The following is a 14,638-nucleotide window of genomic DNA, read 5'->3' as shown; positions in this document are numbered from 1 at the left end:
AATTAGCCTAATGAGCCGCACTCTTAAAATTTTCCTAAAAATACTTCACAGAATAAGACGCAAATGCGAAGAAGATCTCGAAGATACCCAATTTGGTTTTAGAAATGCTATGGGAACCAGGGAGGCACCTTTTGCGCTTAACATTACAAAAATGCCGTGACCAAAGAAAAAATGTATTTGCATATTTCGTGGACTTTGAAAAGGTATTTGATAAAGCACAGCATGTAAAATTAATGCAAATACTGAAAAATATCGGAATAGATGACAAGGATATTCGTGTCATTTAAAATTTGTACTGGAACCAAACTGCTATCGTAAAAATTGGAGATAACTACATCGATGAAATTTCCATACAACGAGGAGTCAGACAAGGTTGCAACAATTGTCGCCAACATTGTTCAATGTTTACTCGGACCAGTTATTTAAAAAGGCACTTCAACCGTATGGAATAAAAATCAACGGGGAACTACTTAATGTGATTAGATATGCAGACGATACAGTAATTCTGTCAGATAATATTGAAGTTCTCCAAATTCTGCTTGATCATATTCACGAGGTAGAAGAGGAAATGGGCTTTAAAATAAACTCAAACACAACCAAATTTTTAGTGTTTAGTCTTGACCCACATCCCGATGCAAAGCTTCAATTAAACGGAATCCAAGTTGAGAAAGTTCACAAAATGACATACTTGGGAACTGTGATAACGGACCAACTAGATCCAGACATAGAAATAAAACGTAGAATAGCGATGACTAAAACTACTTTTATGAAAATGAAGTCATTTCTTAGCAATAATCATCTCAGTTTAGAACGAAGACAAAGAATGGTTAAGTGCTATGTTTGGTCCGTACTTTTGTATAGTGCAGAAGTGTGGACGTTAAAAGTATCAATCATAAACAAAATTAAAGCATTGGAAATGTGGGTTCATAGACGAATGCTGAAGATACCTTGGACAGCAAGGAAAACTAATGAAGAAGGAGCGTCAACAAAGAGAACTGCTAAAGACTGTTAAACATCGAAAAATGTCGTATATGGGACATATAGTAAGGGGAAGTTGATATAAAATATTACAACTGTTCCTTAAAGGCAAAATAGAGGGCCGTAGAGGTGTAAGAAGAAAACAAGTTTCTTGGTTAAAAAACATTCGTGAATGGACTCAGATATTAAATGCAGGACAATTATTCCATATTGCAGAAGATCGAGAAGGCTTCGCAATGGTGATCGCCAACGTCGGATAATTCTGATATGGCACGCGAAGAAGAAGAACGATATTCGCATTGGACGATGTTATCTAGATCAAATATTTCTACTATAATAACTGATAGAAAAATGAGAAGAAAATAGTTTAAAAACCCACCTAATATTTTTAGAACGATCCATGCCCAATAAAAATATTTTAGGGTAGTCCAGAAATCTGGTGTGAATAACGTATATAAAAGCATTTAGTCTTGACAAAGGCAAGGGTTTCCTGCCGAAACGTGGATTACGATGGACAATAAAATCTAGTTCCAAATTTATTATTACTTAATGAACCCAAAACCAAGAAATACAAATTTTATATTAAATATAGATATATATATATATATATATATATATATATATATATATATATATATATATATATTTATTTACGGTAACAATTGACTTCCCACATGTAAAGTTGTAGGTTCAATTGGCTTCCGCTGGTCAATTGGCATCCGGTATTCGGATGCCAATTGACCTCTTCAAAATAATATCAGAAACGCATAGTGGATGATATTATAAGGCTCTTTACGCGATATGAACCCGGAATCCAATTGGACCGTTTTTTGATTCGTAAATAAATCGTAGTTCGAGGCAAAAAATAAGCAGCGCCACCATCGATTTGTGTATATTGAGTTGAAGCGATATTCATGTCGTTACAGCTTAGCGGTTCAATTGGCATCTACAGGATGTGATACGATTTTGGAAGCCAGTTAGTCACTTAGATTGTCTTAGATTCCAGGTTTATAAAGGTTCGAGTAACATCTGGTCGATTCGTGTTTGAGTTTAATTCTTAGAATGGATATTTTTTGTTTAGTTTTTGGATTTACAATATATTATTGGTTTTATCTTACTTTCTTGTTATCTGCAGTCTTTTATTCTTTTTGAAAGGTTTTATAACCTTATTTCTCAGCGCCATGTGTATAATTTTTTGAAGCACATTGCTAAAACGTTGTGTATTAAAAAGCATTTAATGTTAGGGGTTGTAAATGCATTAAAAATGTTGTGAATTTTGAAAATGTGGTTTGGCGCTGTGTTAATAAGATTCTTTCGTTAAGATGCTTAGTTTTTATCTATCTCTGGTTATGCTTTGTCTTTTTTTCTGTGAAAATATTAACTAATATTATAAATGTGAGTGTAAGGTGTTTGTCGGCTTGTTTTTTTTCGCATTCCCTGTTTAACTTTTTAACCGATCATATTGATTATTTTTGCAATTTTGACAGGGACACAAATAAGCACAGATGATACATTTTATTAAAAAAAGTTGTATTTTCAAGGGATACTTCTCGGCAGAAGACGCCATCACAATCGAATCGAGGATAAAAGCTAGTATTTTATATGTAAATGAGAATGCAATCCACTCTTAACTGATCAACATTTAATATGTCATCACAGGTGTTCCGTGTGCAATGCTGCTAGGTCACCCATGTACAGCTTGGAACAACAAGAGCCATTTGCTGATCGGTTTAGGTCACCGAAACCCAACCAATTATGATTGGATCAACAGAAACAACTACTCCGTGGGCTAATACCCCTACCGGCATTGAATTATACTATTGATCCAATGGTCGCAGAACAACACAACCCATCAAGTGTGAAACGCCAAACAGCTGTTTCGGTCCGCCAGACCTTATCAGTGACGCTTGGCTTCTCCATTGGAAAGTTGTCCGTTCTGCTTAAGGGGACAAGGTCCTCTGAATCTCAAATGTAAATGAGAATGCAATCCACTCTTAACTGATCAACATTTAATATGTCATCACAGGTGTTCCGTGTGCAATGCTGCCAGGTCACCCATGTACAGCTTGGAACAACAAGAGCCATTTGCTGATCGGTTTAGGCCGCCGAAACCCAATTAATTATGTTTAGATCAACAGAAACAACTACTCCGAGGGCTAATACCCCTACCGGCATTGAATTATACTATTGATCCAATGGTCGCAGCACAACACAACCCATCAAGTGTGAAACGCCAAACAGTTGTTGCGGTCCGCCAGACCTCATCAGTGACGCTTGGCTTCTCCATTGGAAAAATGTCCGTTCTGCTTAAGGGGACAAGGTCCTCTGCATCTCAAATATAAATGAGAATGCAATCCATTCTTAACTGATCAACATTTAATATGTCATCACCGGTGTTCCGTGTGCAATGCTGCCAGGTCACCCATGTACAACTTGGAACAACAAGAGCCCTTTGCTGATCGGTTTAGGTCACCGAAACCCAACCAATTATGTTTGGATCAACAAAAACCACTACTCCGAGGGGTAATACACCTACTGGCATTGAATTATACTATTGATCCAATGGTCGCAGATCAACACAACCCATCAAGTGTGAAACGCCAAACAGCAGTTTCGGTCCGCCAGACCTCATCAGTGACGCTTGGCTTCTCCATTGGAAAGTTGTCCGTTCTGCTTAAGGGGACAAGGTCCTCAGAATCTCAAATGTAAATGAGAATGCAATCCACTCTTAACTGATCACATAGGTGACCTAGCAGCATTGCACACGGAACACCTGTGATGACATATTAAATGTTGCATCAGTTAAGAGTGGATTGCATTCTCATTTACATTTGAGATTCAGAGGACCTTGTCCCCTTAAGCAGAACGGACAACTTTCCAATGGAGAAGCCAAGCGTCACAGATAAGGTCTGGCGGACCGAAACAGCTGTTTGGCGTTTCACACTTGATGGGTTGTGTTTTTCTGCGACCATTGGATCAATAGTATAATTCAATGCCGGTAGGGGTATTAGCCCACGGAGTAGTTGTTTCTGTTGATCCAATCATAATTGGTTGGGTTTCGGTGACCTAAACCGATCAGCAAATGGCTCTTGTTGTTCCAAGCTGTACATGGGTGACCTGGCAGCATTGCACACGGAACACCTGTGATGACATATTAAATGTTGATCAGTTAAGAGTGGATTGCATTCTCATTTACATTTGAGATTCAGAGGACCTTGTCCCCTTAAGCAGAACGAACACTTTTCAATGGAGAAGCCAAGCGTCACTGATCAGGTCTGGCGGACCGACACAGCTGTTTGGCGTTTCACACTTGATGGGTTGTGTTGTTCTGCGACTATAGGATCAATAGTATAATTCAATGCCGGTAGGGGTATTAGCCCTCTGAGTAGTTGTTTCTGTTGATCTAAATATAATTAATTGGGTTTCGGTGACCTAAACCGATCAGCAAATGGCTCTTGTTGTTCCAAGCTGTACATGGGTGACCTGGCGGCATTGCACACGGAACACCTGTGATGACATATTAAATGTTGATCAGTTAAGAGTGGATTGCATTCTCATTTACATTTGAGATTCAGAGGACCTTGTCCCCTTAAGCAGAACGGACAACTTTCCAATGGAGAAGCCAAGCGTCACAGATAAGGTCTGGCGGACCGAAACAGCTGTTTGGCGTTTCACACTTGATGGGTTGTGTTGTTCTGCGACCATTGGATCAATAGTATAATTCAAAGCTGGTAGGGGTATTAGCCCTCGGAGTAGTTGTTTCTGTTGATCCAAACATAATTGGTTGGGTTTCAGTGACCTAAACCGATCAGCAAATGGCTCTTGTTGTTCCAAGCTGTACATGGGTGACCTGGCAGCATTGCACACGGAACACCTGTGATGACATATTAAATGTTGATCAGTTAAGAGTGGATTGCATTCTCATCTACATTTGAGATTCAGAGGACCTTGTACCCTTAAGCAGAACGAACAACTTTCCAATGGAGAAGCCAAGCGTCACTGATGAGGTCTGGCGGACCGAAACAGCTGTTTGGCGTTTCACACTTGATGGGTTGTGTTGTTCTGCGACTATAGGATCAATAGTATAATTCAATGCCGGTAGGGGTATTAGCCCTCGGAGTAGTTGTTTCTGTTGATCCAAACATAACTAGTATTTTATAGTATAGCAAAGTAATACATTTTCGGGTAGATCAGATATGTAGGATTTAGTGCTCGCTCTTCTACCTATATTTTATTAAAGTGTCTTATGAAATTTCAATTTCTGGATCATTTTTTGTCTTTAACTGGGATATTATTACTCTCCTGCCTTCTACTATTCTTTGCTTTTCTCACCACTCCTGCTGATATCTCTATATTTGTGTTTCGTTTATTTATTCGTTCATAGTTTGTTATTAATTTTGCCTCACACATATTTGCGTCTTAATAATTTTAATAATATAGAAATCTTATTACCTGAATAAAGGAATCATGTTTTGTTCAAATAAATTTAATAAATTAAAACCATTTCTACATACCATTTTGAAGATAATCATAACAACTTGAAAACACTACAACAAATGAAATGGAATAAGCAGTTGTTCCACATCTCTAACGTAAGGATATAAAGAAAAATTGATTCTTAATATCGTGTGTATTTTTCACCAGCGCGAATTAGTGCTTGAAATCTACGTGGCATGCTGCGTATAAGCCTGTCGATATCTTGTTGAGGTACCTATATTTTCCCATTCTTCGATTAGAGTTTCTTTTAGTTGTTGAAGGATTTGAGGTGGATGTGGGCGCCTCGGGACACATCTATCTAACATATCCCAAAGATGTTCAATTAGTATAAGCGAATAAATGCAATACACTCTTAACTGCTCAACACATCAAGGTGTTATAGCAGGTGTTCCGCGTGCAATGCTGCCATGTTCACTGTTCACTATTGGAGTCACTGGAGTAGTTGTTGCTATTGATCCAAAAAGTTAAGCTTTGCTTGGGTTTTCGGTAACCTTAACCGACAGCAAATGACTCTTGTTTTCCACGCTGTACATGTGAACATGGCAGCATTGCACGCGGAACACCTGCTATAACACCTTGATATGTTGAGCAGTTAAGAGTGTATTGCAATTTTTCGCTTATATTTTATAGTCAGAGAACACAGTCCCCAAAGCAGAACGGACAACTTTCCAATGGTGAACCCAAACGTCACAATGGATCATTTTATGTACCATTATAGGTATGTGCCATGTATAGCCTTGATAAAGACTTAAAATAAAGTAAAAACATTGGCAAATTTTAAACATTAACTAGGTTTTAATTGTCCCTAACCCACTATTACCATTAGAAGCTATTAAGTGGACACTACTCCTAAAACTTTGTTTACGTTGAAAGCTATGTATCGCCATTTTAAAAAGAGAGACCAAGAAATTTTGTAAATTATATGTTTGCAACTGTGTTTCTTACAAAAACCTTTTGTATGTATATAACTTCTTTATTATTCACTTCTAATGAAGTTAAGAGATAAAATACTGATTCTGAATTTTGTTTAAAAGAAGTGTACCTTTAAACATTTGATTTTCAACTTCTTCAAAGTTACAGTAATTTCAACATCTTTTCAATTCTTGAGTACTTCAATTCCCAAGAGATTTCAGTAATTTTATTTTATTTTTTTCTACGTAGGGCAAACACAACCATGAGATATAATCGAGACTCCATATATTTCAAACTAGGTTGATTTTGATAAAATTGGTTTTTGTTAGGTACAGATAATAATTACCTATGTAGTGCCTTCATAACAGGTAATTCTTATTTTTATGTTACAGCCTTAAAATAAAACATACATTATGTCGAATAAATTTTGATATATTAACAAACGGTTAAAGAAAAACAAATATGTGTTAAAATACGACTCTTTTTTAATTATTGCTTTTCATAGTATATGGACATAATATTTTATCTCTTTTTAATGTAAAAGAATCTGGTTCGTTTTGATTGTGCATCTATTATTATATAATACCACATCAAACCAGATTCAGTGACGTACGAGAAGTATGGGCAGAGGAAAGAAAAATACACACAGTTGTAAGAAGTCAGATACCAAAAAATAAAGGAGAAAGTTATGTGCACTTTGCGTTCGGCAATAATGTGCCTGTTGTCTTAAACATCTTCACTTGCAAAAATTTTCACAGTGAGTGTTATCAAATGGTCGTATACTCTTATAAGTACTTTTGTTTGCTTTCTAAGTATTTTTCATGGACTTTGAATTTGCTAAAATATTGGAAAGTGTCATCGAAAATGCAAATCGAAGAGAAATACGAACAAGAACGAGAAAATACAGCCCATATAGCCCATAATGCGACGTAACAGCCCAAGGCATGAAGTTACAATCATTGTAACATTTAATTTTAACATTTAATCCTACTATACCAGAATTTCTTTAGTAATACCAAATAATTCAACACAACAGAGCTCTTTTACTCAGGGAATAATCAGACTAGAAGTTGTTAAAAGACGATAAAACATTTTTAAATTACTGAGCTTAAAAAATGTAAAATAAAAGTATTTAGCAAATTAAATCAAATTTGAAGCTGTCATAATTTTAAAAGAAAAATATTCAATCTCGAAAAAAGCAATAACTACCTGCCTACAATTTATAGATAAAGATAACTTTATAATATACTCTAACAAGTTAAATTTTTAAACATCCGTTTCGACAACAAAATATTACAATGACTGAACAGATGAATTGACTCAGGTAGAATTCCACCGAAACCTTTAGGTATTATTGTCGACTTGAGTCATAAACCAATGGATGCTAAAGGTCCAAAGCCAATCGATGCCAAAGAAACCGCAACAGCGATTGATGCCAATTGGTACCGCAACAGAATTCGCTGTATATTGTGGCCCGTGAATATTCACGGATGCCAAATGGGAATACTTTTCGTCCAGAAGTCAATTGGTACTACAAAGAAATATATATATATATATATATATATATATATATATATATATATATATATATGTAAAGGAATCGTAGATGTATCAGTAGAAAATAAATTGCAATATGTTTTAAACAAAAGCTCTAGATTTTATATTTTGGAAAAAGTTGCAGAAGTTCAGCAAGGAATCCTTTTCCATCTTTTTCTGTCATTTACAGTGGCCTCTTCTAAGTCTCTTTGGCATTCTTTTAACATGTCCGAATCAGATTAATTGTTTTCTTTCTATGTCATTATTGATATTTCGCTCCATTTTCATTTCGTTTCTTATTTGTTCGGTTCTAACTCTCTCCAGTTTCGATCTACTGCAGCTTCCTCTCAGATAATCCATTTCTGTCGTCATAAGTTTGTTTCTATTAGCTTTAGTGACGTCCCATACTTCTGAACCGTTAAGTGTAATACTTTGGACTATACTACCGTAAATGTGTTTTTTGGTTTCTCGTCGAACTGTTTTTTGCCAGAGAAGAGAGTTTAAGGCACGGGTCGCTGCTCTGCCCTTGTTTATTCTTTAACTGATTTCATCTGCGCTATTTCCCTTCTTATTGAAAATGACCCCCAAATATTTGCAGGATTCCACCTTTGATTTTGTCGTCTCCCAAGACTAGGTCACATATTTCATCTGTTCCCACTGAGAGATATTCACATTTTGTCAAATTCATGTTTAGACCTGCCACCTCATATTCTTCTTGCAGTTTTCTTAACATATAGCTAAGATCATAGCTGTCTTCGGCAATTACTACCTGGTCATCCGCAAAGAAAAGTGTATATATAGCTTGTTTTCTTCCACCGTTATTCCCATGTTTCTACATTTTTTTACCCATTTCACTAAGGATCTGTCCAAATAGATTTTAAATAAGGTGGGTGACAGACAGCAGCCTTGTCTTAGTCCCTTTGTTGTTTGAAAAGGAGAGGTGATTTCTTGGCCCATTTTAATTCTTGCAAAGTTTTGTTTGTAATATTTTTGAGTGGCGTTAATAAGAATTGGGTTTATTTTCAATTTATTCAATATTTCAACATAAACAAGTTTAAAAGTGCATCAATATTCTTTGTTTATGTTGAAAAAAGTTTTTCGATTTATAAACATTTATACTCAGATATAAAGCATATTTTAAATGCAAATTTTGAAAAAAAAAATTATTGCCACTAGTTTGTGACATTGCCTATATACCATAATTATGTATGGTTACTGTATTTTTTAAAATATTGTTATTTTATACATATATATATATATATATATATATATATATATATATATATATATATATATATACATGTTAGAATAATTAAATGTCAATATTATATTTCACTCTTACTGCTTTTTTTTTCTGATCCGTATTTTACCTTTATTATGTATAGAAATTACTTTCTGTTAGTGATGGTCAAATAATTATTTTATTTTTGATTTTAGTGATTTTTCAAAAACTATGGGACATATTATGGATTCTTCTGCTGATTACTTATTACATTATGTCATTTGTAGTGATAACAAAGGTAGTTTTTGCCCTGAATTTACCGTTCGCATCAGCTATTATTATTACAATGGAGTCAGTAAGTATCTGAATAGTTTTAAACACACTTCATTTATTTTGTTTGCTTTAAAATACCAAACCGCCCTTTTTCCACAGTGAACATAAATTGAATATACAAAACCAAGATTTGGACATTTAATAAATATGACAAGAATATATTGTTCACAAAAGCATTTACTGCAAATAATTCGTTAAGTAACGAACGGTAATTACCTATTAAAACAAAAATTTTTGCTTATAGCTTATATCTACCTTGATACGGTGCCTCCTTTAAATATGCTCATACTGCTCATTACTGACTGCGCCAAGATTTTCCGGAAAATTAGCTAGATGGCTTTTTAAAAACTGCAGTTTGATACTTATGTTGCAACCTAGCGGTTTGAAGCTGTCCAAGAGTTTCTGGACAATTTCAGCGTTCGTGTGTTTCAGGGATATCTATAGGTTTCTTTAATTTAGTGGTTTCCCCATACCTTCTAAATCTTTATATGGCCAAATTTTGGTTCTTTCGCCTTCGGGGTGGATTTCTTAACCTCAGGAAAAAAAGAGTGCTCTGCCACTTATCAACTCATCCGCCCGAAGCCGTTGGTTATCAGAAGCCATAACCTCTTTGTGTGTAGACCGGGCATAGCCGATTGGATGGCCGGGCAACATTCGTTCATCATGTAACCAAACCCTCGTCCGTCGATCCGGCCTGGCCTAATTCTACTGATCTCTCCCCGTTTCGATCCGGAAACCAACAAAACAGCAGCATACAACTCTTTATACCACGGTGTTTTGCTAGATATCGTACCGACATCCAGCATTCCCCCTGCAGTTACTAACGTTTCATGCCAAACGTTCAAGCTTAAAAAATATTTTATAAAAATAGTAGGAGTTTAAAGGTGACATTCACAAACGTAAAATAGATATTCACATACATTTATCAATATGGTCCATGGAATAAAACCCTAAATAGACGAACATAGACCCCTGAATAGGAAAAATTCGGTACTTGTACTCGAAGTAAAAATTCTCATATGTCACTTATTTTAGGAGTAGAATTCGATAGACACCATGTTCCGCGGGCTGCGACTATAGAGGTGCTATGCAAATAGTTTTCCCAGGATATTGGGTTTGTATGGTCTGAGGAAATCAAGGCTTAGCGCCGTTTTATTAGCGGTGGCCATACTTAAAGGTTTAGGACCTTTTCAGGTATTTTCAGAACCCAATCTCTACATCTTATTTTAGGCTCTATCTTACAGAGCCACCCTTTTCGTTCACATAATTTTCGAAGATACGTAAAGAGTTGGTCATGTCTCTTTATTTGGTACCAGTGTGCTGTAGGTCACTTTTGAAGAATGTGACTCAAAATCTTTTTACGTTCGCATGCCATTCGGCACCTTAGCTCATGTGGTGGTTTTCATGGGATTCATCAAGTAGGTATAATATATCGTCCCAGCTAAATTGCATAAATATAATTTTTCCCCGACTTTTTAGGAAGGTGGATTGTTAATCCAGGTAGAGCTTTCTGAGTTTGAAGAGCCCTGACAAAGACCATTATCGCTGTAGCCGACATCCAACTTTTAGCTCAACTCACGTGCTATCTATTTAGAACGGCCCACCTTTGCTTCCGTAAATTTTGAGATTTTCTTCCAGAGATGTGACATGTATAATAGAGAGAGGGTAATTGCTGTAGCTTTAGTCGCTGCGCTAATCAATTTTGTCACTCTCCTTCCCATGATAGCCGGACTGTACATGGCCGTAACCATCACGCCCAGACCACTCTCTATTGTGGGAGCATGTACATATGCATCAGTACACATAAGGTTTAGAAACATAATTTTCCGTACGGCCTGTCAACACCCTTTAGCTCGATAGTTTTCGTGGGTCTCTGCAGTTTGTCAACATATCTTGACAGTAGGGATGATTTCGGGACAAGCAGATTGTGCGCTGGTTTCAGCCCCGCTCATTAAATACGATCGAGCTGAGTCTGTAGATCGCTGAAGGCTGCCTTGGTCTGCCCGAGTGAATTATACCTTCGACCAAGGTATCCAACCAGCTCAAGCACAGAAAATAGAGAACGCATTACGCAGTAAGAGTGCTTATTACTTCGGATAACATTAATCCTTATCATCACCGAGGAAATGGTTATGAGGCGCCAATTACCAACTTCGAGCGGATCGTCATCATTTGGTGTCAAAGTGGTCCTCTATTCCTTTAATATCTCAGGAGTGACTCCAAACCGAAGCATGGTATTGTAGACAAGAACCAATTAGTGAACGGGTACCTTACGCAGCTCTTTGATCTTAGTATAGTCAGGACCGGCTACTTGCGATTTCATAGTTAATAAAGCCCTGGAGATTTCCGCTTCTGTTACAGCGTTTCTGATCAGTAGCGGTTTCTTCTGATCGGAAATCGGTTCATTGGTGGGGGAGTTGCTTATACCGGTAATCACTCGGACGTCAAAGCCTTGTTTATTATGTAGTAGGACACACATGACGTGTAGCTGAGGTTCACATTTGGATAGGAGAGGCTATACGTTGCGCATCACCATCCCTTGCGTCCCTAATTATATCATTTTACTATAAAAGTTAATCTTGACTTCTTTTCTGCTATACTTTGTTTCAAGTTAAGAAAATAACATTGCGCTTATGGAGATCAGTGTTGCCAAAACTCTCAGGTCGGTTTTACTGTTAGATTGTCGATATAATGGTTCATTCTAATCAGAGCCGTATTCAGCACTGTGTAGTTGTAGTTAATTAATTTCACTTATAAAAGGATATGTATAGTGGAACACAAAACAATGCATTATAAATACTTGTTTCTTTCTCATATTCTCATGTTCTCCTTACGTGTCCATACCACTTTAGTCTTTTTTGTTCTATATATGTTAGTATGTCTGTTTCTATTGATGCTCTTTGCTTTATTTCGTCATTACTTCTCCTATCCATTCTTGTTACTCTGCAGCATCTTCGCAGGCATTCCATCTCTGTTGCTACTATCTTACTGCTGTTTTTCTTATTTATGATCCAATTTTCAGCCCCATATGTCATAATACTTCGCACTAATGTTTTATAAATCTGTGTTTTTGTCTTCATATTTAGGTATCTATCCCACCATACTGAGTTCAGTTGTCGGATTTCTGTTCTTGTTTGTCCTAATCTTTGTATTATTTCTTCGTCTGTTGTTGCCTTTTTCGTGATTATAAACCCCAAGTATTTAAATTTATCCTTTCCTTTGATTGTTACGTTGTCATCAATCTGTAGATCTTCTATTTTTTCTTCACTTGTAGATAGGTACTCTGTTTTCGCGAGGTTATTATCTAGGCCAGCCTTGGTATATTCTTTTTGTAGTTTCTTCATCATGTAGCTGAGGTCGTCTTGGTCTTGTGCAATCACTACTTGATCGTCTGCAAAGCTTAACGTATATAGGTATTCGCTCCGTACCGGTACTCCAATGCCTTCGCATTTTATTTTCCATGTAGTCAAGGCTTTCTCTAAGTATATTTTAAATAGGGTTGGAGATGTGGAACAAGCATAGTCACTGCACTCGTTGGCATTCACTTTCTTTGGCAAACACACAAATGCTGATGTCAACATTTCTCTAGGGATGATTCCCGTAGTATAGATAGCGTTAAACAGTTATACTATTATGTCCAGGTTTTTCTCGTTGACCAACTTTAATAGCTCACTTGGTAATTCTTCTGGACTAGCAGATTTATTGGTTTTCGTTGAGTTTAATGCTTGACTAACCTCTGATTTGGTTATCTCTGGGCCTACATCTCCCGTTTGGCTATCTACAGATGTACTAGCTTCTCTCTGGTCATGAAATAATTCCTCGATGTACTCTTTCCATCGTCGTAGTTTTTGTTCTGTCTCCAATATAATATTTCCATTTTTGTCGAGCAATATATTCGAGGTTCTTCTACTTCCTACTCCGGCTAGTTCTTAGACTTTTTTATGTAGATTAAAGTTGTCATATCTGTTTTGCAGTTCTTCTATTTCTTTACATTTTCCAGGGAAGTAGGTTTCTTTGGCCTCCCTAATTTTTCTTCTTATTTGGTTTTTAAGCTGTTTCTAGCAGATCGTATTGATGGTTTTGTTTTTTCTCCTTTCATTCATCAACTCAAGAATTTCTTCGGTCATCCACTCTTTTTTCTTACATTTGGTTGTTGTAAGTACTTTCTTACTTGGTTCCAATATAGAGGTTTTGAAAAATTGGCACTGCTCCTCAACGTTGCAATTATTTCTTGGGTTTCTATCTAGATTTGTGTTGATTTCGTGTTTCAGATTTTCTTTTGTTTCTTCTGACTTTAGTTTCTGTAATATGTAATATGGAGGAAGGATTATGGATAAGAAGATCAAATAATGAGTTAAAGGAATTATATAATCAACCCAATATAATAGGAGTCATAAAGGCACAGAGACTAAGATGGCGAGGTCACCTAGAAAGGATGCCGAACACGAGGACTCCAAAAAGGGTACTAAACTACACTATAGCTTCAAAAAAGAGAAAAGGAAGGCCAAAAAATAGATGGAATTAAGAGGTAGAAAAAGATATGGAAAAAATTGGACTAAAAGGCCAGAAAAGAAAAATGAATAACAAGAAGGAATGGAGAAAAATCACATATCGAGCCAGAGAAGATCTCAGTACATAAAGAAAAGCGAAAATTAAGAAAGAACAAACTTTTCAAGCCATGGGCCTCTAAGGCCTTTAGTGCTATTATATATATATATATATATATATATATATATATATATATATATATATATATATATATATATATATATATATATATATATATATAACTACTTTATGCAATATGAATAAACATATTTAAAATTATTTCTGCTAGTTAGTTAAACTAAATTAATAACAAATCTGGAATATTTTTAAAAAATTTAAAATAAGCTGTGAAAAAAAAATATAGATAATCACACTTTGACTGTTCATATCATATGAAAAATTCTGCAATAATTTACACGAATTAATGTTAATCATAATTGTTTTCATAAGAGTTACAAATAAATAAACTATATGGTAATTGATCGATAACCTTTGATTTTAAAATTTGTTGACACTATTATCTAAGTGATGAAAAACAGAGATCAATTTATCATACTTTTTTCAAGTTTTATATTTCATAATATTTTGTCTTTATGAAATTAAATAACCTGT

At 35.8% G+C, this 14,638-nt stretch overlaps 1 protein-coding gene across 2 annotated transcripts in view; it reads left to right on the top strand.

Annotated features, from left to right (window-relative positions):
* The window catches only part of LOC140437359 (sterol O-acyltransferase 1-like), a 93,713-nt gene that overhangs the window by 59,372 nt on the left and 19,703 nt on the right, over nucleotides 1-14,638 (top strand). For both annotated transcript variants that reach the window (XM_072526842.1, XM_072526843.1), the window contains exon 5: nucleotides 9,361-9,500. In XM_072526842.1, the coding sequence (XP_072382943.1) occupies nucleotides 9,361-9,500 (140 nt within the window). The remainder of the gene's footprint in view (nucleotides 1-9,360; nucleotides 9,501-14,638) is intronic.

The sequence above is a fragment of the Diabrotica undecimpunctata genome, chromosome 3 (genome assembly GCF_040954645.1).
Source record: "Diabrotica undecimpunctata isolate CICGRU chromosome 3, icDiaUnde3, whole genome shotgun sequence".
In the NCBI taxonomy this organism is placed as follows: Eukaryota; Metazoa; Arthropoda; class Insecta; order Coleoptera; family Chrysomelidae; genus Diabrotica; species Diabrotica undecimpunctata.
This window is presented reverse-complemented; position numbering and strand designations above follow the sequence as displayed.